Source organism: Vigna angularis, chromosome 10 (assembly GCF_016808095.1).
Source record: "Vigna angularis cultivar LongXiaoDou No.4 chromosome 10, ASM1680809v1, whole genome shotgun sequence".
NCBI lineage: Eukaryota > Viridiplantae > Streptophyta > Magnoliopsida > Fabales > Fabaceae > Vigna > Vigna angularis.
This window is the reverse complement of record NC_068979.1, coordinates 28,067,326-28,091,098: the sequence shown is the minus strand read 5'-3', so window position 1 is coordinate 28,091,098 and position 23,773 is coordinate 28,067,326. Positions and strand designations below refer to the sequence as shown.

At 34.6% G+C, this 23,773-nt stretch overlaps 1 protein-coding gene and 1 pseudogene across 6 annotated transcripts; one reads left to right on the top strand and one right to left on the bottom strand.

The window, feature by feature from the left end:
* Window positions 1-1,326: 1,326 nt before the first annotated feature.
* LOC108335475 (lipid phosphate phosphatase 2-like) lies at window positions 1,327-5,132 on the bottom strand (annotated as a pseudogene).
* Window positions 5,133-7,148: 2,016 nt separating this feature from the next.
* On the top strand, window positions 7,149-23,392 carry LOC108335790 (lysine-specific demethylase JMJ26). 6 transcript variants are annotated; one of them, XM_052870120.1, is made up of 13 exons: window positions 7,150-7,532; window positions 7,629-7,744; window positions 7,957-8,056; window positions 8,145-8,283; window positions 8,805-8,868; window positions 8,950-9,691; window positions 11,366-11,695; window positions 12,391-12,693; window positions 16,067-16,139; window positions 16,222-16,307; window positions 16,748-16,867; window positions 22,837-22,982; window positions 23,079-23,392. In XM_052870120.1, exons 1-12 carry the CDS (start codon window positions 7,209-7,211, stop codon window positions 22,915-22,917), a joined length of 2,478 nt encoding a protein of 825 aa, XP_052726080.1. In that variant the 5' UTR covers window positions 7,150-7,208; the 3' UTR covers window positions 22,918-22,982; window positions 23,079-23,392. The 6 variants fall into 6 exon arrangements, with proteins under 6 accessions (XP_017427435.1, XP_052726081.1, XP_052726080.1 ...); XM_017571945.2 differs by having other exon boundaries at window positions 12,205-12,693; window positions 22,837-22,976; XM_017571944.2 differs by having other exon boundaries at window positions 12,205-12,693.
* The last annotated feature ends 381 nt before the right edge of the window (window positions 23,393-23,773 follow it).

Sequence of the window (23,773 nt, the reverse complement as noted above, 5' to 3'; positions counted from 1 at the left end):
TCTCAAATGGTATGAGGATCATCAAAACTCTACTTCCATTGTTTCTGTTGCACTCACAAGTATATTTTTTGTTGGCCTAACTCAACCTTCTTCTCTTAGACCTTGGGTTCTTGACTCAGGTGCTACAGATCACATTACTAGTAACAAATCTTTGTTTTCTTCTTTATCCTCTCTGAATAATTTACCTACGGTTACAATGGCTAATGAGTCTAAGGTTTTATCTCATGGTGTTGGTATTGTTAATTCCATCTCTAACCATTGATAATGATATTTATGTCCCTAGGTCCCCCTTTAACTTATTATCCATTATTTGTCTAACATGTTCTCTTGATTGTGTTATTTCTTTTATCAAAAATTTTGTTTGTTTACAAAACCAGAGTTCAAGACAGTAATTAGCACTGGATGTGAGTCTCATAGCCTTTATCACATGTTGGCATAGTTATAGGTTCTTAATCTCTTCTTCATGCTCAGTTAGATTATGCCAATCTTACCAAATTGTAACAAATTGTTCCGAGTTTGTCCAATGTATCTAATTTATTATATGAGTCATGTCAATTAGGAAAACACAATCGTAGTTCCTTTCCTCGTAGATCACTCTAATTCTAAGAGACTTAGTCGTGTCAAGTTTAATTTAGGTTTTTCGTATTTTTTTACTTTTATTGATGATTATTCCAAATGTACTTAATTGTTTTTAATGAAAAATCGTTCTGAGTTATTTTCTATATTTCATATCTTTTATAATGAAATTAAAACTCAGTTTGGGATTTCTATTTTTACTTTGTGAAATGATAATGGTCGTGAATATCTTTTTCATTCTTTTAAACATTTTGTGACTTCTCATGACATTCTTCATCAAACTTCATGTGATTATACACCTTAATAAAATGGGGTAGTTGAATGTAAGAATAGACATCTTGTTGAAACAAATAGAACATTTTTAATTCATGGTGAGATTCTTCAACATTTTTGGGGTGATCATGTAACCTAACATATTTCTAAGATCGACAATTACAATAATAATTTTCATATTAACACATTTGTTTTTAGTATTTTTGTTGTTCATTGGAATGGTATTATCTTCTTATGAAGGCAATTATGTGAAAACAATAAATCATTGTTAAATTTACATGGCAGAATGTTTATAAAATAAATTCGAATTTAAAATTAAAAAGTTTAGTCTGCCACAATCATTATTTAACGTCTAAATCGGGTATTATGGGATACTGTGTACATCTGTTGATGTTCAAATTGATGTAAAAAAATTCTACCTCTATTGTTTCAATGTAAAATAGTAAGATATTTCTATTCCAACCAACATCTCTCAAGCTAAGTAATTGATATAGTGCATTTTGTAACCGTCAATATACTATGGCATTGTTTTACAAAAGAATTTTAATTGAACTTTATTTTGTAACATACATCGTTAATGTACCGTAAGTCAGTGTACCCGTGCAATTTGTGATTCATCTAACGTGGGGTTGGAGTTCAATCTATTAATTACTCGTGCATCACCATCATGTTGGGGTGGGATACACAAAGATACAATCTGAACCTCAGTTTGTTGAGCACAAATATTGTCGTTGCTGTTCGAAGAATTCGAAGAAGTATTAGAATCAACCAATGCTTGGAAATATTCACGAGGTCCCCATCCTACAAAAGAAATTCACATTGACATAAAAACGTAAAAACATTAGGAGGTTGTGAAAAAAAAAATCTACAGAAGAACCACCGTAGACAATAATTTTAAAGTTTAACGAGCTACAGAAGATAGCTAGAAGATTATAAGGAGAAGAACAAGGTCATGTATAGTTACGGTCCTCATCATACTCAGAAAATTGCACCGACTGTAACAGTGGGCAAAGTAGCCGAAACAGATAGGAAGACACTAAATGTAGTCACAGTACACTTGGAACACTTATTATACACGCTGTTTTAAAGAAGGATATACAATGATACAACAAACAACTCAAGTAATGGAGGGAGCCATTAATCTTATTGTATTTTAAGTTTTAAAGCAACCACACGCAGACTCCATTGTCTGGAGCTCTTCTTATTAGTTGCTGCAGATGACGTTTTAACAGTGAACATCATTGCCCAAGTAATCCAAAGGAAGCAAGTTCAAGGAAGTGTTTGAGTGAAATACAAAAGATACAAATGAGTGTTTTTGAAGCTAGAGACTAGTGACTAGGCTGGGCCGATTGTAAAGGAAGGAACAAAGAATGTCATGAGATATGTAATGTATGCAGCTGATAACATCATAATTGAAGTTAGATGGTTAGCAGCGATAAGATGCAAGCTTGAAGGGCACCTTTGGCTAGATTAGGAGAGGTCTCATAGCATTAATTAGGAGTAGGCATGGCATGTTTTGTACTATTAGATCTCTCTATATATATTAGAACTATGTATACAGTTTGAGTACACAAAGTCATCTACGTGTGTGTGTGTATATATTATTGTTGATAAAAAATAAACTATTTAGTAACAAACTGTAGCAATAATCCCACCAACACACTAAGAAAGCACATGTTAGGCCACAATACAAACATATAATAAAAGTTTGGAAGAATAAATTTGTGGACATACCGTCTTTATCATATGGAGGTGGAAAGAATTGCAAGTAACAAAAGGAAGCGATTGTCAAACCTGCATAAAATCTCGTATAAAAATGTCTGGAGAAAGGAACTTTTATATGTTAATAAATCAAACAAAGAAAATCCAGTCTTCAACGTACCTATAAGCCCTCCAGCACAAACATCTTGCCAATGATGCCAATAGTCATCAACACGAGAGACAGCAATCATAGATGCCACGAGAAGGGGAAAGAACACTATACAAAGCTTTGCAACATGCCCCTACGGTCAAACACCTTAATTTTCCCAGATAGATACCATGCAAGAAAACCAAGACCAGCAAAGGACCCTGTATACCAATAATTTGATTTTTCTTTTAGCATATATTATTATAAAAGGAGAACAAACTATATAAATAGGTCTTTTCAACACACCTTAAATGCCCAGTGATAATTTCCAGCAGTGTAATTCCTATTATATTTATTTACATAGAAATTTTTTTATCCTTGACAATATAGACTTGTAAATGGAACTCAGTTTTTAATATCATTTAATTATCAGTTCTTCAAAAAAAAATATCATACTATGATGGAGTGAACTTTGATCAATGAATATTCAATTCTAACTTCAACTTTGAACCCTGTTTCTTCTAAAACATGGTATGCTTTTTGAAATGAAGCTGAAGATTATCAATTTATACCTATGCTGACTTAAAGAAGAAATGAGACCACTGTTTCCAATGAAATGTAAAACATAGAGGAGGATTTATACTATATATCAAAATAAAAACTGAGGTCCCATAGAGACCCGGTTAGGACTGCGGGAAGGAAAGAGTTAGTTGCAACAGTTACCATACTAATTAGTTAGTCAGAGAATTAATGTGTTAAATAACTAGGAGAGTGCAAGAGAAGATTCAGATGTATTCTCATTTGTAAATTGAACATTAATAATTTGTAACTCCCTCTTTTCCATTGTCCTAACAGAACCCGAGGTTGTTCTTAGTACTTACAAGAGGTATGTCCACTCGGAAAACTTTTGTGCCCTTCTCTAATAACAGCCTTGTCTCCTGTACATCTGACATCCGTTGTTACTGGATCAAACTCCTGAACATATCATGAATCAACACCATGTTTCTTGAGCATACCACTAAGTAAAACCAACTACGTATCACGTGGTAAAGGTATTAATTAGGAAATTCGGTATATAAAATTGAGAACCCACCCCTTTCCCATCAGGGAAACAACGCCAGAAGAAGTCTGGGCGTGGCCGTCCCACACCATCTTTGATAGCATCGGTTATCACCGCAGTAATGAGTACAGAGAATAAAAGGCCTGAATAGCATTTGGCAATGCATAGGATAGGTTAAAACAGAGTAATGTTTAAATAAGGACAGGAAAAGATTTCTGAAGGTGAGAAAGGTACCCAGAATAGCATGGTGGAAGTCATAAACATCCTTTCGGAAGAAATAGTAAACAAGAATGAGGACTATTGGCAACAATATTGCTACTATCTGTCAATTTTAAATTTGAAATTCCAGAATTCATATATTGAATGTCCATTAAGGTCAATTTTGACAAGGATGTAGTTCTTAGAAGCAAAAACGTACTGGTACAGCCCAAAAGGGTATAGTATTGTCTTTCAATGGGTAACTTAGGTCGGTCATCATCCCCTGTCCAACAAAACGGTGAAATGGCTCTATCACATTCAAGATAGCATCAATGATAGCAAGAAGCAAAAGAATCAACCAGTCCTGCATATGTCTCCTTGCAACTTTAGCTCCATGTGATCTAATAGTACGTCTGCTTAACTGATCTTCAGGCATTTTTTCTGAAGCACATGAAAAAAATAGAGCCCATTAAAAATAAAAAACACAAGAAACTAAAGAAATACAATGCCAGAAAAAAAAAAGGTGGAACATAAATAATTTTCAAAGTGCTCCGGGAGATAGCGAATACAATTGCAGTCTGAATGTAACTCCCAAATTTCAATTTTATTAGTTTCAGTCTTTCAGATAACACGCTCTCTGTCCCTTGCTCATGCCTGAAAAATATGTAATGCAATAATGTTAACTGTCGTTGCCATTTTAACTCTAGAATCTCATTACAGATAGGATTTGATCTTCCATACAACTATACAGACCATCAGCCAAAAAATTCACAGCCCGCATATTAACAGAGAATACAAAATTCAACTGAGTTTTCCACACATTATAGCAGGAATCACCGGTAGAAAACCAAAATTCTCAGATCAGAGACATGAACACCGAGAAAATAACTGTCAGTTAAATTACATATTCGCCCCCAAGAGTGTCTTGCTAAACTCATTTTGGAATTTTGACAACGAATGTGAATCATTTTCCACACCTTTGTGAACAGAAATCTAGTGTCCGAAGTGATTTGGAGACATTGGAATTACACATTTAGAAATTGCGTGAGCATAAAGAGCTATGCTAATTAAAAGGAATAAGAAATCGAGGGAGGGACTCACCTGTAAGAGGTTGGTGAAACAGAATTTAGAGGAAGAGTGTCTGCGTGGGAAAGAGAATGAGGAATTTAAAAGAAGGAAGTCTATGGTTAATGCCTCCAGGTTTATGTGGAAAGTGACAAAAGGGGAAAGCCTCAATGAAAATGACGCTTTTGTTTTTTCGTATATACACATACTGAAAAAAACACAAGCACTTATATATTTTTCATTACATTATTTCACTTTATTAACTTAAAATATAATATTCATATTAATTTTATTTTTATAATTTATAAATTAGTTAAATAAAAATATATTTTTTATTTGATACGTAATTCATAATTTGAATTAAAATAATAATAAAAAAGCAATACATATTACCGATTATATTCGTATGAAAAACAAAAAAGAAAAAAGTAATTGTAGTGAGAAACAGTGGTGTGTGCAATTATTTTGAGTGGATGGGTAGTTTATTTCCTACTTTTTATCCCTTGTTGCATATATAAATAGTTTTGAGATTTAAATATGTAAGCGTCATTATGTTATAAATATTTGATGTATAGTTATTTTGAGTAGAAACAAAGTCCCACATCCGATAAATTAAGAGATGAACATGAGTTTATATACACATAAGATATCTTCATTGGTAAGAGGTCTTTTGGAGTGATACCAAAAATAAATTCGTGAGGGCTTGCCCAAAGCGAAGAGTAAAAAAATGTTTTAAGTTTTCAGAATCGGTATTAAATAATACCAAGAATGTTGAGTTTTGTATAATAAGAATGTTGTTGTTGATGTTAAATTTAATGAGTCATAACATGTACATGACTAACACAAGTATTCAACTCAATGTATGAATATTTCTAAAATTGAATATATATTATGTTAAAGTTTTAATGGATAATTATCACTGCATGAATCATACCATATGGTATACTGACTCATGAAGCTCAATTATCTTAAATAATTACTACAAAATTTATTTAAATCTTTATAAAAGTTTATAATATAACTTTTAAAAATAAATAAATTTACTATAATTTTTAGTGTTCATATGCCATAATTATATATATATATATATATAGATATATATTTACTGTGGTGTTTCTCTTCCAGTGCTATGTTCTCCGAGAGGAAAATGGGCTGGGTACCTGCAAAGGCACTCCGACGCTCAAGTCAGAAGAGGGGATTTCCTCAATCTTTTCAGTTCAAGGTGATCAAGAAGAAGAAGAATAATTTTTCTCTCTTATTTTCTCTTAAGGGAAAAACGTACCTTTTTTCTGGTGTGCTTTGCATATTTAAAACAGTAAAATAAACCGTTTACCTGAAAATCCGGTCAGTTACTGAAGTTGACTATTTGGAAGTTATAACTGCTAGGTCGTGTTTGATACTAAGTCAACTACTTCCGTGATTCGTGGCATTAGCTAATATTCGTAGTTGCTTATTCTTAACTGCTAAACTGTATACTACGATATCGCGTTCTGTATGTCGATCGTCTTGTGTATCGACATAAATAGGCGACTTGTCGCGCGAACGCTGTATGCCGCGACATCACTGTTTGGATGTCGATCACCGAGTGGTCGACATCAACATTTAATCGTGTGACATTACGACCGTGAGAAGACTCTGCATTGTATATCCTTACTGTTAGTTTTAACCGTACCGTTGGTGGATTAGGTATCCTATAGTACATATATACTGAAAAATTTCCTGTTATTTATATATTTTGTTTAAAAGAAATATACATTTTTTTTTAGAATTGAACATATGTTAAAGAAGGATAATATCTTGGAGTCTTTAGTCAGGGAATAATGTAGATGAAAGTTTTACAAGGAAAGCAACAAAATTTTGTTTGTTTAAAAAATTCGTAACTATTTCAGTATGATTGAATAGAAGGTTGAATATCAATTTAGTAAAGAAAAAAAGAAGTAATTGATAATGTAAACGATACAATTAGAAATATAATATTACTAATTAATTCATTTCGTAATTGATATTAAACACTATAAAACAAAAAGATAAATATACATACGTATATATTTATAGTATTATTACTAATGTAGCACGTGTGGACGAAGGGTTGGGTCCACGTGTGCGCAATAAAGCTGTGAGATGACATAGGACTGAACCCGGGTAAACGAAGCTAGGGTTCAGTTTGAAACTTCTTGTCTCTTTCCAATGGGGCAAGGGAATCCAGATCCTCGTGTGGATGCAAATCCAAATCCCAGTCACGAAGAAACACAGTCTTTGGATTCCGGTCGTGTTCAAAGAGTGAAAAAGAAGCCCGGCAGAAAAAGTAAAAAGGATAAGGAAGACATGAGAAAGAAGAGAATGTTAGATGCTGCTGAGGAGGAGGGTGGGGTTTCTGTGCAGAGACCAAGTAGGAAAAGAAAGAAGGACGATGGGAATGGTGAGCTTCAAATGTCTGGCGCTGAGAAACCGTATGGTCTTAGGGGTCGTAAAGAAGAGATGACGTCAAAAGTCATCAAGAAAAAGGCTAAGGTGACATGATTTATCATTCAAATGTGGATGCTGTTTGAGTTTGTCTTTGCGCAAAGCATTGCATTTGATGTCTTGATTCTGTTTCTCAATCAACAGAATGGTGAAAAGGAGCGCTTAACATGCCACCAATGTAAGAGAAACGATAAAGGTCGTGTTGTAGGGTGCTTGGACTGTAACAAGAAAAAGTTTTGCCTATTCTGCTTACGAGCTTGGTATAATTTTGCCTTTCTTTCTTTTTTCTCCTTTTCTTGTCGTGTTTAAAATATTGCATGGGCGGCTAGCTACTGTTTCTTATTGTTGAGAGAAAAGTCTTAAATGATAGGGACAGTTGCGAGATCATTGCCCTGAAATGAGAAGTTATTGCGGAGTTTTGTCATGAAAGATGATTACTTGACCAATGTTTTCATTTTTTGATCTTGTTAAGGTATCCTCATTTGAAAGAGGAGGATATTGCTAAGGCATGTCCTGTGTGCCGTCGTAATTGCAATTGCAAAGCATGCCTGAGTTCTGTTCAACTTATTAATGTTAGGTTTTCCCCCCTTCTATACATTGGCTTTTTTCCTGTGATTTTCTGTATTCGGCATTGAAATTTTTCTGTTCGGTTTACTGTAGAAAATGAAGGATAAGGCTACAGGAGATGAGGGTGAGAAGGTTGAACACTCTTTGTATTTGCTGCAAGTACTTCTTCCGTTTTTAAGGCAGCTGGATGAAGAACAGATGATTGAGAAAGAGACAGAAGCTAAGATACAAGGTATTATGTTTTCCTGTGGGAGACTTGGTTAAGCTTATTCTTGTGTGAATTATGCTACCTCTTTAAAGAGATTAAATTAATGCTGAAGCAAAGCTAGATTTGATTAGTGTATTTGTGCTAAATTACAAAACAAGTTATGCTACACACAACTAAGTGATGCCTGAAGCCACAGATCTCTATGCACTGAAGTTTGAATGCAATAAGAGAGAATTATCTGTTTCACAATCATGGATAACCTTTTAGCTTTTGAACTGCCGACTGTTTCATGTCCTACTTATCTAGTTTCCCTTCTAGTTTGTTATTCTAGCGAGTATTTACTGGTCTTGGTTCTTTATTTCAGAATTAATTCTCTCTCTCTCTCTCTCCCTCTCTTTTGGATCAGTTACATATTTTGAACTTTTTTTCTTGTATGCACTTTAGCAGCATAGCTTGAGTTTATATGTCATCTCACACCCCAGTCAGTTCAGTACAATATCCATATTTTTGCATTGTATAATTTGCTTTTGGGATGTGCACTACAGGGCTCCCAGTCTCCGAGCTAAATATATTTAAGGCAGATTTCTCTTTAGAAGAGCGTGTGTACTGGTTGGGAATTTTCTGATTTCTGATCTTTTATTCCTCAGTTATCCCATATTCCTTAGTTGTTAACTTAACACTCTCATGTAGTGACAACTGCAAAACTTCAATATTCGATTACCACAGAAGCTGCACAAAATGCTCTTTTGACCTTTGTCTCATCTGTTGCCGTGAGCTTCGTAGTGGGCAGCTTGTAGGTGGAGCAGATCCAATTGTGTTGGAGTTTGTTTGGCAAGGACGTGATTACTTGCATGCTGGAAAAGAATTTGAAGAGGTAAACCAAATTGCATCGGATGCAGGTGCTAAGCCCGAGGTTCACGAATGGTCAAGATCCAGGTGGCATTCCCATAATAATGGTAGCATTCCTTGTCCAAAAGTCAACAATGAATGCAACCATGGTTTTCTTGAACTGAGAAGTATATTAGGTCAACATTTTATCTCTGAGTTAGTTTGTAAAGGGAAAGAACTTGTGCAGGCATACGAGATTCAGAATGTATTGAAGCCCCCTGACAGCTTCTGTTCGTGTTTGGGGCTGGATATAAACACAGATGTTAGGAATAGTAATATGAGGAAGGCTGCTTCTCGTGATAATTTGGCCGACAACTATTTATACTGTCCTAAGGCTGTAGATCTACAGGACAAGGATTTAAATCATTTTCAGTGGCACTGGGAAAAGGGGGAACCTGTCATTGTCAGCAATGTGCTTGAGTGCACTTCTGGTTTAAGCTGGGAACCACTTGTCATGTGGCGTGCATTACGTAATGTAGCTAGTGCTACCCAACGTGGTCAACATTTGGATGTGGAAACAATTGATTGCTTAGACTGGTGTGAGGTCTGTTTAATTTCTCAATCTTTAACTTTTTAGACCTTGCAGAGCTTATGAAACTTATGCTTGATTATTTAATTTAATGATGTTACGTATTTATACTGGACCACTACAGTTGAAAATGGCATTTGTAATATAATTTAATTGTCCCACTATTTATGTTGTTGAATATCCTACATGTTTCCTGAATTAAGTAACTTCATGTTTTCGGGATTGGCTGTTGTTTTGGTACTCTTAAATTGTTAATTACTGAATTCCATAGTTATCAGTGCCGAGTGTCCTAGAAATAATTTGGAAAGTACTGAAAATTTATAATGTTTTGGTGGATGGTTCCACTCAAGAAACAGTTTGTAGATGTTGTACTATCTGGGTCATAAAGAAATATAAGTACAAGGTGGAATGTTGGTCAACAAAAAAGAAGGCACAATAAGGGTGGTACAATGGTAAGTAGAAATCATTTTCTGGATGTGGTTTGTCTATGACTCACAAACTTTAACCCCATGTTGCTTTATGCTGCATCTCACAACATTGTCAAGAAATTGAGTCACAAATATTGGGGTAGAATAGAATGATTTTATTGTTAAGAATACATCACTTTCCTATGATATATATATATATATATATATATATATATATATATATATATATATATATATATATATATATATATATATATATATATATATATATATATATATATATATATATATATATATTATCAGGTCCCTATAATTCAGAGATATTTCTGTTATACACTTTAACTATGATATGCTAAATATGGAAGTAATAAAATATGATTGCTGACTCTCCCCGTCAAGTTGGTTAATATGTATTTTCCATTCCTAGCTTGTAAACAATCCTGTCAAAGCTGTTGGTATTAAGCCCCTTTGTTAGAAGGTCTGTAATGTAGTCTTGCAGGGATACATAGGGAATGCAGATTTGACCACTGTCTATCTTTTCTTGGATAAAACGCTGATCAATTTAAATGTTTTTGGTTCTATCATGTTACACCAAATTATGAATTTGGTTAATGATTAATCAATAGAAATTTTCTATATTTCAATCTTTTTGTAATGAAATAAAAAACACATTTTGATATATCCATATGTGTTTTTTTTTTGTGACATTGCCCTTGAATATCCATCTCACAAATCCCAACAATTCATGGCATCCTTCACCAAACTTTGTGCCGTCACATTCCTCAAAAAAATTGAGTAGCTGAATACCAAAACAAACATCTTATTGAAACTGCTTGGATACTTCTTCTACGTAGTCATCTTCATTGTGTAATGTCATCATCCGTTCTTAATGATTGGGTATTCTACTTTGTACTTTTCCCTCATTACCCTCTGTGTAGTCTTCCTTCACATGTTTTTGGTACCATGTGTTTTGTATATAACCTCACAGCTGGTCGAGAAAAACTTTCTCCTCTGTTGATCAAATGTGTTTTCGTGGGATATCAGTGTTCCTCAAATGATGTTGGTTAAAATGCACCTTTTATTTTTTGTTGCTACTGTTGAAAGTATTATTTTCAACCTGTTTCTGTTTTTGCAATCAGACTAGAGTAAATCATATACGTCTTTTTCTGTTGAACACATTTTTTACAGCTTTAAATTCACTTGTTTATTCTGTTGCTGCTGATTTTCTGCATTTTTCATCTGAGTTGTTGGTTAAATGCAGGGGAGAATTAATATCCACCAATTCTTTACTGGGTATACAGAAGGTCGAATGGATTGGCTTGGTTGGCCTCAAATTTTGAAATTAAAGGATTGGCCACCTTCTAATTTATTTGAGGAACAATTGCCTCGTCATTGTGCTGAGTTCATATCATCCTTACCCTTCAAGGAATATACTGATCCTCTCAGAGGTGCTCTTAACCTTGCTGTGAAGTTGCCTGACGGTTGTCTAAAGCCAGACATGGGGCCAAAGTCTTATATTGCTTATGGATTTCCTTCAGAGCTCGGGCGTGGTGATTCTGTTACTAAGATCCATTGTGACATGTCAGATGCAGTACGCATTTTGTGCTTATTCTTTTGCTGTCCTGTTATTTTCAAAATTATTTTCTGACATTTGAACTTTTCAAGTTATTATTTTAAGGAGTTTTATATTGGGAGATGCATAGTTTGTAGGATGTATAGATTGTTTTCTATGATTATACATTGCATTTCTCTGTTCTGTTTTTTTAAAGTTGATTGTGGCTTCAATTCCATGTCAGTTTCTTTGTTTTGATTGCTTAAACTCTCATTTGATTCTATATTTGATTAGTTATTTCTCTGGTTGGTCTAATGATTGATTGATAATTATAAAAAGTACTCTTTTTATGATTTGTGGAATCATCATACATTCACGTTAGTTCTTTTAAGGAATTGAAAATCTGTAAATTGGGTATATATACTTCTGTCAGTTGCATAGCTTTTCCTGATCATATATTTGTTAGTGTTTTGTATTTATTGCTGTAAGTGTGAATGCTTATCAATGAAGGAACTGGCATATCATTTTTAATAATTTGGCTGTTTTAGGTAAATGTTTTGACCCACATTGCTGAAGTGAAATTGAATTCTAAGCAACTTACTGCCATTGAGGAGTTGAAACAAAAGCATTTTGAGCAAGACAAAAGAGAGTTATGTGGTAATGATCATGATGTAGAAACTAATACTGACATGCTTAATAATTCCTCTTCTGCCATAATTGCTTTGGACAACCAGAATACTGTTCAACTCATGGAACATGAAGGTGGATTATGTGATCAGAAAGCAGTCAATCAGTTTCATCAATCTGGTAATAATGAGATTGCCACTGCTAGGGAGGATGGTCTTTTATGTGAGTCAGAAGTCAAAGAGGTTGACAAAGTGGACACAAAACTAGAAAATGATTTGTTGTTTGGGGGGGATGCTTCTGAAGGTGCTCTCTGGGATATTTTTCGGAGGCAGGATGTATATAAATTGCAAGAATATCTGAAGAAGCATTTCCGAGAGTTCAGGCATGTCCATTGCTGCCCCTTAAAGCAGGTAAATTAGTAAAATGTCTTCCAGCTTTCTGTCTAAATACCGTGTCAACTTGAGTCATTTATAAACTTAGTTCCTAGTCAATACTTTTACTGCTGGGTTATGTTTGTAATGTTTGGAGCTTTGCACCCTTTTAATATGAACATTCTTCCATTCCCTTATTTTAAACTGATAGCAAATTCATTACATCTACCACCTCAAAAAGGATTGGCTGAAGATAATGCTGCTAGTTGGTAGTTGTGAATAGTTATGTTGAGAATAAAAATAAATTATTTTTGTTTGTTTCTTTTGGGTATTGGTCTGTTCACTTTGAAGACATTATGGGCATTTTGTAGAAGAGAAGGATAAGATAGAAGAGATTTGTTGTTAATCTAAATTGAGCATTGACTCCTTGTAAAGGGAAACTTTAGGACAATTTATGTCATGTTCATTGTTCTTTTTACCTTATTCTATATTTTTTTCTTATTTCAATTCTTGGTTTCTAGAAAATTTGTTCTCCCTATCGGATCTTCAAGGGAAAGCTAGTGTTAAAGATGGAGGAATTTGGGCCTAAGGGAAGCTACTAGTCTTTGTGGGGGCAAACCCAATTGGTTGGATTGCTAGGATAAAAAGTATGAAGGTACAAGAATTTTGATGGAGTAACTAACTTAGTGTTGTAGGTTCTTGGCCGAATTTTGTTGTAACTAACTTACTGAAGTCAATTATGTTGAGTTGTAGTTAGACCTATATAGGCAAGTCATCAAAGCATGCTACTATTGTATAGATATTATTGAAGATCCAACATTGACTTAGGATATGATTAAATTTTAGTATATTAGTGGTTGCAAATCTTACCTTACAAGCTGAGTTATGAGGTCGTGTTAGGTTTTATGTTTACTTTCTAAGATGGTATCAAAACATGTTCTATTAAGGTATGTTGGGCTCGTTGAAATATTTAGTAAATCTATGTAATCATTATGTCTAAGGTAGGGGGTTGAGTGTTAGATAACCTCTTTACCTAGTTCTCTGTCCAAGTAGTCTAGGACAGTGCTTTTGATGTTTAATCTTCCTATTGTATTAACTTTCAAATATATAAATTGAGAACCATGAGAGGGGTACTTCAAGCCCTCTAGAAATATATTTCCCTGTTTTAATCTCAAGTGGGCCTATTGTGCCATTCACTATCTAACTCCCTTTATCTGTATCTTGTGTTGCTTCATGTGAGGTCTTCTTTTCCCAAACATTATGAATCTATATGATTTTGTTTTTTATTTTTTATTTTATTTCCTCGACATTTAGGGGCCTAGTCGTGCGTCATTATTTGGCTTTAGATATTTTGTCACTTTTATCGACGAGTTTTCAAGATGTACATCAATTTATTTAATGAAAGCCCATTCTGAGCAATCTCCACGTGTTGGTTTGGTTTGTAAGTTGCATCCTCTCTCTACAGTCTCAAGCAATCTCCACTTGTATGGTTTGGAAAGTTCAGTCACATTGTTGAATCCTTTGGGTAGAAACGTAATGAGCACCATGACGTTTTCTATTGCCATGTCTCTCCTAAAAAATGTTTGTACTTAATAGTGTATGTTTATGATATAGTAATCACAAGAAATGATGCTGCTAAAATCTCTCGGTTAAAGGAGCATCTATGTAATCATTTCCCGACCAAGGATCTTGGAAATCTTAAATATTTTCTGGGCATAAAAGTAGTTCAATCAAAGAAAAGTGGTAATTTCTCAAAGGAAATATGCTCTTGACATCTTGAAAGAAATAGGTATGATTGATTGTGATTGTAAACCAGTAGATTGTTCCATGGATCCTAATTTGAAATTAGTGGTAGAACAGGGAGAAATTTTCTCTAGTCCAGAAAGATATAGAAGACTAACTGAAAAACTTATTTCTCACTATTACTAGACCAACTTTGTCCTTTGCGGTTGGTGTTGTGAATCAATTCATGCAGAAACTCTGTATTGATCAATGAAATGCTGTCATTCCTATTCTAAGATAAAGATATACTCAAATTTTTGGCTATTGTGACACTGATTGGACTGATTCTCCTATGGAGAGATGCTCTACTACACGATATTGTGTTTTGTTTAAAGGAAATCTTGTCTCTTGGAAAAGTAAGAAGCAAAGTTTTGTTGTTCAATCATCTACTGAAGCTGAATATAGAGCAATAACATCTCTTACTTTGTGAGCTTATATGGGTAAACTAGTTCTTACAAGAATTATATTTTGTAACATTATGCTAATGAAGATTTATTGTGATAACTAGGCTACTCTCCACATTGCTTCTAATCCAATGTTCCATGAGAGAACTAAGTGCATTGAAATGATTGCCATTTCATCTGAGGAAAGTTGCTATCTAAGAAATCTGCACCGAGTTTGTTGGATCAAGTGATAGCCTTTAATAGGATTTATTGTTAGGTGTTGTGTGCTTTGTGTTGGAGCTAGTTCCTAGAAATGTGTTAGGTTTCTTGGTGACAAGAAATCTAGATACTATTTCAATAAATAATCACAATCGATATATGAATCCTCACAGTGAGGAAACAATTTTATTGAATGAAAATACACTGAAAGCAATCAAGAAACCATAATTCCACATAAGAGGATGATAAATAATTTTTCCAGTTGAGTTTTGCATATGTCTTGATAGGAGTAGCAGATAGAGAGGAAGTTATTCCAATAGAAGACGCCATTCCAAAGAAAGTTGTGGTGAAAAAGTTTAGGATTCCAAAACAAGAAAAATAGCCTTGAGGGAGAAAACCCTATGTATGAGCCACAATCAATGAAACAGAGAAATAGGGACCAAAACAACTCAGGAGGCTTCGACGAGATGACCGGCAGTGGCGTGGTGTGACTCCGACACTAGGAAGGCATCGTGTGAAAAAAAGGCGCTTGAGACTGGTAGGAGAGAGGCGGCGCGTGCGGAGGCTGCTGAGGAGACCACTAGGGCTGAGTCGCTCTTCTTGAGGGGCACCTAACTCTTGACTTTGCTGGAGAAAATGCTATGGTTGATGACGAGCAATAGTGGCGAACGACGGAAACGATGGAAGGACGACGATGCCGATAGTGAAGGCACAATGGCCTGGCTCTTGACACTAACTTGAAGAGCTTAGAAATAACTAAAAACAGTCGATTTATGTGTCTTACAATGTTGTAACTTTGCTACTCTATTTATAAAGTATCGAGGTGGGCAGAATACAACCCTAACCCTAAAGTTAAGTTTACACAGATGAATAAACTAACCTTATTACATTTCAACATCGGTGTTGTAATTACTAGTCCAAAATTCCAATTAGTTATTCAAATAATTATGTTTTCTTTACCTTACTTTGGCAGACCATAGAAGATTATGCTTTATTTTTTCTTGAATGACACATCTTTGGAAATGTAGGTTATTCACCCCATTCATGACCAGACTTTTTATCTGACTATGGAGCATAAGAGGAAGCTTAAGGAGGAGTATGGTCAGTAACACATGATTTTTCAGATTTTGATTGGTAGAGTTGTTCAGCTGGTTCTAAATTTATAGTTATGTACTTTCTATAGGAATTGAGCCCTGGACTTTTATTCAGAAGTTAGGAGATGCTGTTTTTATTCCTGCTGGTTGTCCTCACCAAGTCAGAAATCTCAAGGTAGATTGTTTATTGCAGGCTTGAGGTATCCTTGTTGTCCGGAAGTGTATAAATGCTAAGCATGTTACTATTTTAGGTGTGGTTCTAACGTTCATTGGTAGTATCTTTTTTTAGCATCTAAAATTAAACCTAAATCTTTCATCAGCAAAGAAAGACTTTTCAGGAAGTGAAAACTGTTGGTTTTACATCCCTAGGGTGTTCTTTGATGCATTAAATTTGATTGCTTTTTTATTTTAATTGTAATTTTTATTTTTTTAATTGTAATTTTTATTTTTATTTTATGATACAATGGCAACAGGGAGGTTTGAATCTCTGATATCTTATATACCACTCAAATTCCTTGTTGCTAGCCAACCTTTTGTCGCTTGATTGATTTTATTTAATCTTCAAAATGTATCAACTCCATGTTAGGATTCATAATTTATGTTTTCTTTTTGCAGTCATGTATAAAAGTTGCGGCGGATTTTGTGTCCCCTGAAAATGTTGGAGAGTGCTTTCGGTTGACAGAAGAATTTCGCACACTTCCAATAAATCACAAGTCCACAGAGGACAAATTGGAGGTATGCCAAACTAATTTTTGTGATTTGATTTTGGCATTTATTTGCTTCTCCATTTTTGAGATAAAGCATCTCTTGTTTTGTTCTTAGTCTTAATGGCTTTGGAAATTATGCTTTACACACCTATATAATTTGTTAAATATAGGTTTTGGTTTGATAGACTTGAGCGGAGGAAAATGTATCAATTTGTTGTTTTTGATGTTTTGAAGGTGGAAACCCGTTAAATGGGATGATTGTGTTTGTTGATGCTTTTCTATTGAAACGTAGTCTAAAAATAAATTTATTTGCATAATTTATTTGGAATTTAATGTGGTTATATGTTGAATTCAATATTTGGCTTTACATGTTGGATGCGTAAGAGTTGTAAAGATCATAGAAGCATGTGGCGAAGTATGTGGAGATGCGGAGATCCAATTCTCTTTGTGAAGGATTTGGTGTGAAAAAATAGGAGATGTTTTCCCAAATGTTTTTTTCTGAAATTTTAGAGAAATGGGAGAAAGCCTTGGCACTTTGGATCATATTTGTTTCAGTTGGGACCTAGGCCGAACTCATAATCATGCCTTTACTAAAAAAAATTAGATATAAGAAAAAAATCTGAATCTATTAATTCAATTATAAACCCCTAAAAATAATGATTACAATATCTCTTTTACTATTGTACAATATCTTAGATGTAGTAGTTACAAAGATTGATAATATTTTCTTGTAACTCAATATCTTTTCATAAGCCAACATTTCCCTTGAAGTTGGTGAATGAATATTTATCATTCCTAGTTTGTATTGCATGTGAGATCATGAAACCATTAAGGCCTTTTGTAAACAAATCTGCAAGCTGAAGTCTTGATGGGATGTAGAAAGCATTGATAAGACCATTATCCAATTTTTCTTTCTTTAAGTGTCAATCTATCTCAATGTGTTTTGTCCTATCATGTTGAATTAAATTGTAAGCAAAACAAATAGCTGATTTTTTATCACAATATAGGTTATTCACACTTTAGTTTTGTTGAAATGTATTAAGTTTATGTTGTTTTGTGAGTGTGTACCCAACTTAAGAGGTGGGTTGTATTCTGTCATGGTATTCTATATATATAGAATACCATAACCTTGTTAGGAATATATGAATGAATAAAATGTCTCAGTTAGTTCTCTAACAAGTTTAAGATCATTCAAAATATTTTTCAACAATAATTCACAAACTGCTTGTCCCGTAACTGGAACTTGGAATTAAGCTTCTTCACTGAACTTGGCAACTAGATTTTATTTCTCACCAAGGTTATTAAGATTGCAAGTAAACTTGCAAACTCTCACAATCTTGGGATTATGGAGGATGCAAGCTGATGTGGACGGTGAATAGTGGGAGGCGCAGATCAAAGCAAGTACTCAATGATGCTCATTGAATCATGGGATCATGGGCCACATCAATCCTTTTGATCTTGTGATGCTTGAGTTCAACAACCCATTGTTGACTAGGAAAATGACTTGACCCAACTCGAAAAAGGCCATGACTCATCACCCTTTTTCTACTAGGATTGCCATTGCAAATTAGAAACAAAGATCCATGAGACACAAAGCTTCGCGAGTCATGAGTATTGTTGACATTGCAACAATTATCTGCGCTTGCCTTCATAATCCCTGATGATTGCCTTTGTAGTCGCCAATGATTGCCTTTGCAATCAGCGACACTTGTCTTTAGAAACCCCGACAATCACCTTCACAATTGCTAGCTCTTGCCTACACAACTCTTGGTACTTCGCTTCACACCTTCTACACTCTGTTATGATCGCTTCTTTTGTCCTTCACACTTTTGTTGTTGTTCTGCTCCTTGTTATGTTCCTTTTGTTGTTCTGCTAGCTTGCTTCTCAATTTTATTTAGAATTTGAAGGAAAAAATGGCATTGGGTGGTTTATGTGGTTCAGGTGATCCTCCTAAAAGAGGAAGTGGAATTGGAGCAAGGATTGATCTTGCATGAAGTCATTGTGTTTGTATTGATGAGAAGGCAAGAAATGTGAAATGGATATATTATGAGAAAGTATTAAGGGTGGAATTTATCAAGTGAAGCCTCATTTAGCATGAACTTCAAAGGATGTTGGAGCATGTATCTTGAAGAGGAAGTCATTGTGTTTATATTGATGTAAGGACTGATGTTGCATGAAGTCATTGTGTCTATATTGATGCGAAAGCAAGAATTTTGAAATTTAAATATTATGAGAGTATTAATGGGTGGAATTTATTGATTGAAGCATCATCTAGTCTGAACTTCGAGGATGTTGGAGCATGTATAGTGGTTCCTGAAGATGTTAAAAAATTAATATTCGAAGTGGTTTATGTGCTGTAGCAAAATTTGATTAAAAAATCAATATTTAGAGAATTTGAATGGGAGATTAGTATGGATGATTCAGAAAAGGCTAGAAAATACACTAAGGCAAGAAGAAAGTGAGGAGTTGTCAAGTATTTTCAAGAAAAAGTGAGAGAGAGAGGAGGCATGTCAAGAAATTGCTCTATTTTTCTATGACAATACTATTTCATTTAATGTAGCAAAGAGTGAAGTGTTTAGGAAGATTCTTGAGTTGGTTGCCACACATGGTACTAAATTTAAGCCACCCTCATACCTTGAAATTAGGGTGAAATATTTCAAGTAGTAGGTTCCAAAGATCAATCTGATCTCGGAAAAACATAAACTGTTTTGGAAGAAAAATGGGCACACAATAATGAAATGGATGGATAGATAGAAGGAGAATCTCTATACTTAATTTTCGGGTAAATAATCCAAAGGGGACTATCTTTTTGAAGTGTATTAATGCTTTTGACATATGTAATACAACTGAAAAAATTTTCATGTTGATCGATGGTGTTGTTGAGGAGGTTGGGGAAGAGAATGTGATCCAAATTGTAAACTGGTGATGCAACAAATCACAAGGCTGCTGGAAACTTGTTAATGCAAAAGAGACAATAGTTACATTGGAGACCTTGTGTAGCTGCATTGATTTAATGTTAGAAGATTTTGGTAAGAAAATAACATTCCATCATGAGACAATGGGTAATGGTAAGAAAATCACAATCTACATCTATTCAAGAATGGGTCTTATTTCCTTGTTGTACAAATTTACTAGAGGCATATTGGATAAGGTCAACCAATACTTGTTTTGCCACCTCTTATTTGACTTGGGTATGTTTGAATGAAAAGAAAATATCGCTTATTAGGATGTTCACATCCAAGGATTGCCAATCTAGTCCATTTGTTAAGACTGGAGATGGAGGGTTTGTGGAAAGTTTGATGTTTGAGGATGGATTTTGGAAAAATATTCTAAATTTCATGAGGAGTGTTCTTTGCCTAATTAAGGTGTTGCACATGGTGGATTCAAATGAGAAATTAGCCTTGGGATTTATTTATGAATAAATGGATATTGCTAAAGAGAAGATACAAAGTCTTTTTAATGGAGTTAGTAAAAGGTAATTGTTGTTGGTAGGATATTAAGTGTTCTACTACAAGTTGTTATAAAGTTCTAGATATTTTTGTAATTATTACTTTAGTGTTAGAGTTCTCACTATATAGATGTTGATGTACTATATCAAATAAACAATTTGAATAAAATTCTTCTTTCATATTAATCCTTCAAGTGTAATAACAACTGATGACGAATCTCTAGGCTCAGAGGCACGTGAACTAGTAGAGTGAAGAAGATGAACCGTTTGCTGTGATAACGGTTTGACCTGGAATCAGCGAAAGCGAAAAGATAAAGATATGGTTTAGTATGGTGGAAAAAGGATTCAAATCGGTCATGCAAGGACTTAGAAAGGTGAGGCCAATTTTAGGGGAAGGGTGGCTAAAGGAGGCTATGGAGAACCTCTAGCCGGTGACTCTGAAGAAAAGCAAAGCTAGAGTAATCTCAATAGCATTTTACTAATCATATGAGAGTTCGTTTTACAGAGGTGGAAGGCACTGTATTTATAGGGACGAGAATCCCTTTCTTACGCTACACATGTGACCAATGTCCTTTCACAATTCACAGATCAAGTGTCAAGTGGCATGTTATTACGATCTAGAGCATTTACAACATGTGAAAAAAATGAGCAAAGCATGAAAAACAATGCCTCTGGAAAGAAGGCCGACCTCCTGGGAGATGAGATCGGTAGCTCGGCCATGAGGGAGCTCGGTAGCTCAGCTTGGAAGATGAGCTCAACAGCCTGGCCATGAGCTAGCTCGGCAGGTCGGCCCTTAGAGGAGCTCAGCAAGTCAGCCATCAATGAAGCTCGTCAGTCGACCCATAGGAGCTTGATAGGTTGGCTAGATGTAGAGGAGCTTGACCTAGTAGTCTGGCAGGTCAGTTTGGAGCTTGGATGGAAGCATGAATGCTCGACTATCTTCATAAAAGCTCGACAGCTTGTCCAAAAGTACAAAGTACAAAGAAAGTGAAAGAAAACTTATACAATTATACTTTATTGGTATATATTAGGAATAAGGAAACTAAAATGAGGTCTAGCCTTGGACCCTTGTTGTAAGCCCTTAGGGTGATTTTCACAACAACTTAACACCTTTCACTTATATTTGATTTTCTAATTTATTAATTTTAGAACTATAGACTTTGTTTAGAAATTAATTAATTTATATTTATCTTACATAGCTACACTCCCTCTTTGAGAAATCATTGATTAAAGATGGGACAACCAATTGCATAGACCATTGCATGCTACAACCTATTATCTTAATCCCATGTTGCATTATGATGCTGAGTTTAAAGCTGATTATGAGGTGAAATGTAGAATGTATGGTTGTTTGGATAGGTTGGTGGGAGACAATGATGAGAGCACTAAGATGGATGCTCAACATGCATTCAAAACCAAAACTCCATCTTATGGTGGTGGGATCAGATAGTGATGAACATCCTGGATTACAAAGATTTGCAATTTGAGTATTGAGTTTGACTTGTTCAACCGGTTGTGAGCATAATTGGAGTTCTATGGAGAGGCTAAGAATTCAAATTTATGAAATTGATTATATAATTATTTAGAGAGGCTAGTATGATGTGTTAATTAATTTTATAATTATTTAAGTCCACACCAAGAAAAGAAATCGTTTATATCAAAAACCATGAATGATGTGGTGATACTGGTGATATTGCTTCTGTGATGAATGGACTGTGGAGGAGAATGAAGCAAATTCAACTTTGGATTCTTTAGATGAAGACATCTTAGTTGAAGTTGGAGAAAATGAAGACTTCATAGTTGAAGTTCGAGAAGATGAAAATGCTAGTGGTGGTGTTGCTGCAAGATTAAGACGTCTTAGTTGAAGTTGGAGAAGATGAAGACATCATAGTTGAAGTTCGAGAAGATGAAGATGCTAGTGGTGGTGTTGCTGCACCTGAGGATGATTTGGAGGTTCATTCCATTGCTGCTGATAATGATGAAGGTCATGAAGGAGATGACACTAATGAAAATGAAGATCAGGTGGAGAAGGATGATTATCCTCTTTTTAATATGAAGGACTTTCTTGGATAGTTTGTTTGTATTAAACATTTATGAATTTATTAGTTATTTTATGCATGAATAATTTTATGAATCATGACCTATATCATCTATGTTATTTGTAATGGATGCACATGTTTATGAATGCAATTTTTTGGATACTTGTAACTCTTATGAGTTGAGTTACAATCCCCGAGTAACAATTTCTTATCTCCTTTTCAACCTTGAGTTTGACGACATTGTTTCTTACTTCATATAGACTTCTTCCTCTTGGTGCTCATGCAAAAGTTATTTTTTTGCATCAAACTATTGCAATTCCCAACCAAAATGTGCTGCTAATGTGAGAATGATCTTGACAATATTTATCATTAATACCAAGTCTGAGTATATCCTTTTTTATTGATGTAATGTGTCATTAGACTGATATTTCACTGAATAATATTGTCATAATAACAGTTTGCACTGTCATTTTGTGTAACTTTTCCGCTTGATTGCTCATTTTGAAACAGGTAAAGAAAATGACAGTATTTGCAATTCAAGATGTCGTTGAAAAGTTGGAGAAATCAAGGTTAGAGATTGCAGACATCTGACCCTCTGGGCATGGACTGCGATTCTTGCATTTATTGAGAACGTTGTACGGCTGTCAAAGGCAAAGGCAATCTTAGATAATTTTATGTTATGTATGGTTATCTGTTCTTTAAAGATCTTAATTCGATTATTGTGAAACTGACGATTTTTATTCAATTTACAGGTCCGGGTTAATCAGGGTTCTCAGTAACAAATCGAAGCCATTGGAAGTGTAATTTTATGTCATCAGCTTAATCACGTGTAATGCTGATGTTGAATTCTATGCATAATGTTATTTGTTTTTCAGCACACCTGGAAGAGTTTCTTTGAAACATCATGCATGACTTGTAACGGTGCACATGTAGTTGTCGGTTCTCCATTTGTATGCCTAAGCGCATCCACAACCCACCAATCGATGTGAGATTCTTAAATGATACACCGCATTGACATATTACTTATTTTTATTTACGAATTTCAGTACATAATCCTTCTAATTCAGCTGCTCGAAAAAGGTTACCTCTAATTGCATCTCCAAATTAAAGTTTGTGGGCAAATGCTGATGTGAGCATTGTATTTTTGAACTTCTGAGTGCACATAAATGATTAGAGATTCGAAGTTGCCCCTGTTGCATTTCAGTGTGCCAAAGTGTTTGGAGTACTGATTGATTGGGTTTTATGTTTAGTTTTATAAATTACTTCAATAATTTTAATATTTTTAGGAGTAAGCGGAAAAATTGTAAACGAAGACATGTCAAAATCGTCTTCTTTACCATCCTGCTTTGGTTTCTTGTTTAGGTAGGGATTTTGCGGGATTGGGTTGCTTAAAATTTGGATAAATTCATTATCCAAACCAATAATGGGGTGGGTTTATGTATTGTTG

Coding starts and splice junctions, on each gene's coding strand:
- LOC108335790 (XM_017571945.2), top strand. CDS start 7,209: ATGGGGCAAGGGAATCCAGATCCTCGTGTGGATGCAAATCCAAATCCC. Junction 9,692..11,365: donor ATTGCTTAGACTGGTGTGAG/GTCTGTTTAATT, acceptor GGTTAAATGCAG/GGGAGAATTAATATCCACCA. Junction 11,696..12,204: donor ATTGTGACATGTCAGATGCA/GTACGCATTTTG, acceptor TGGCTGTTTTAG/GTAAATGTTTTGACCCACAT.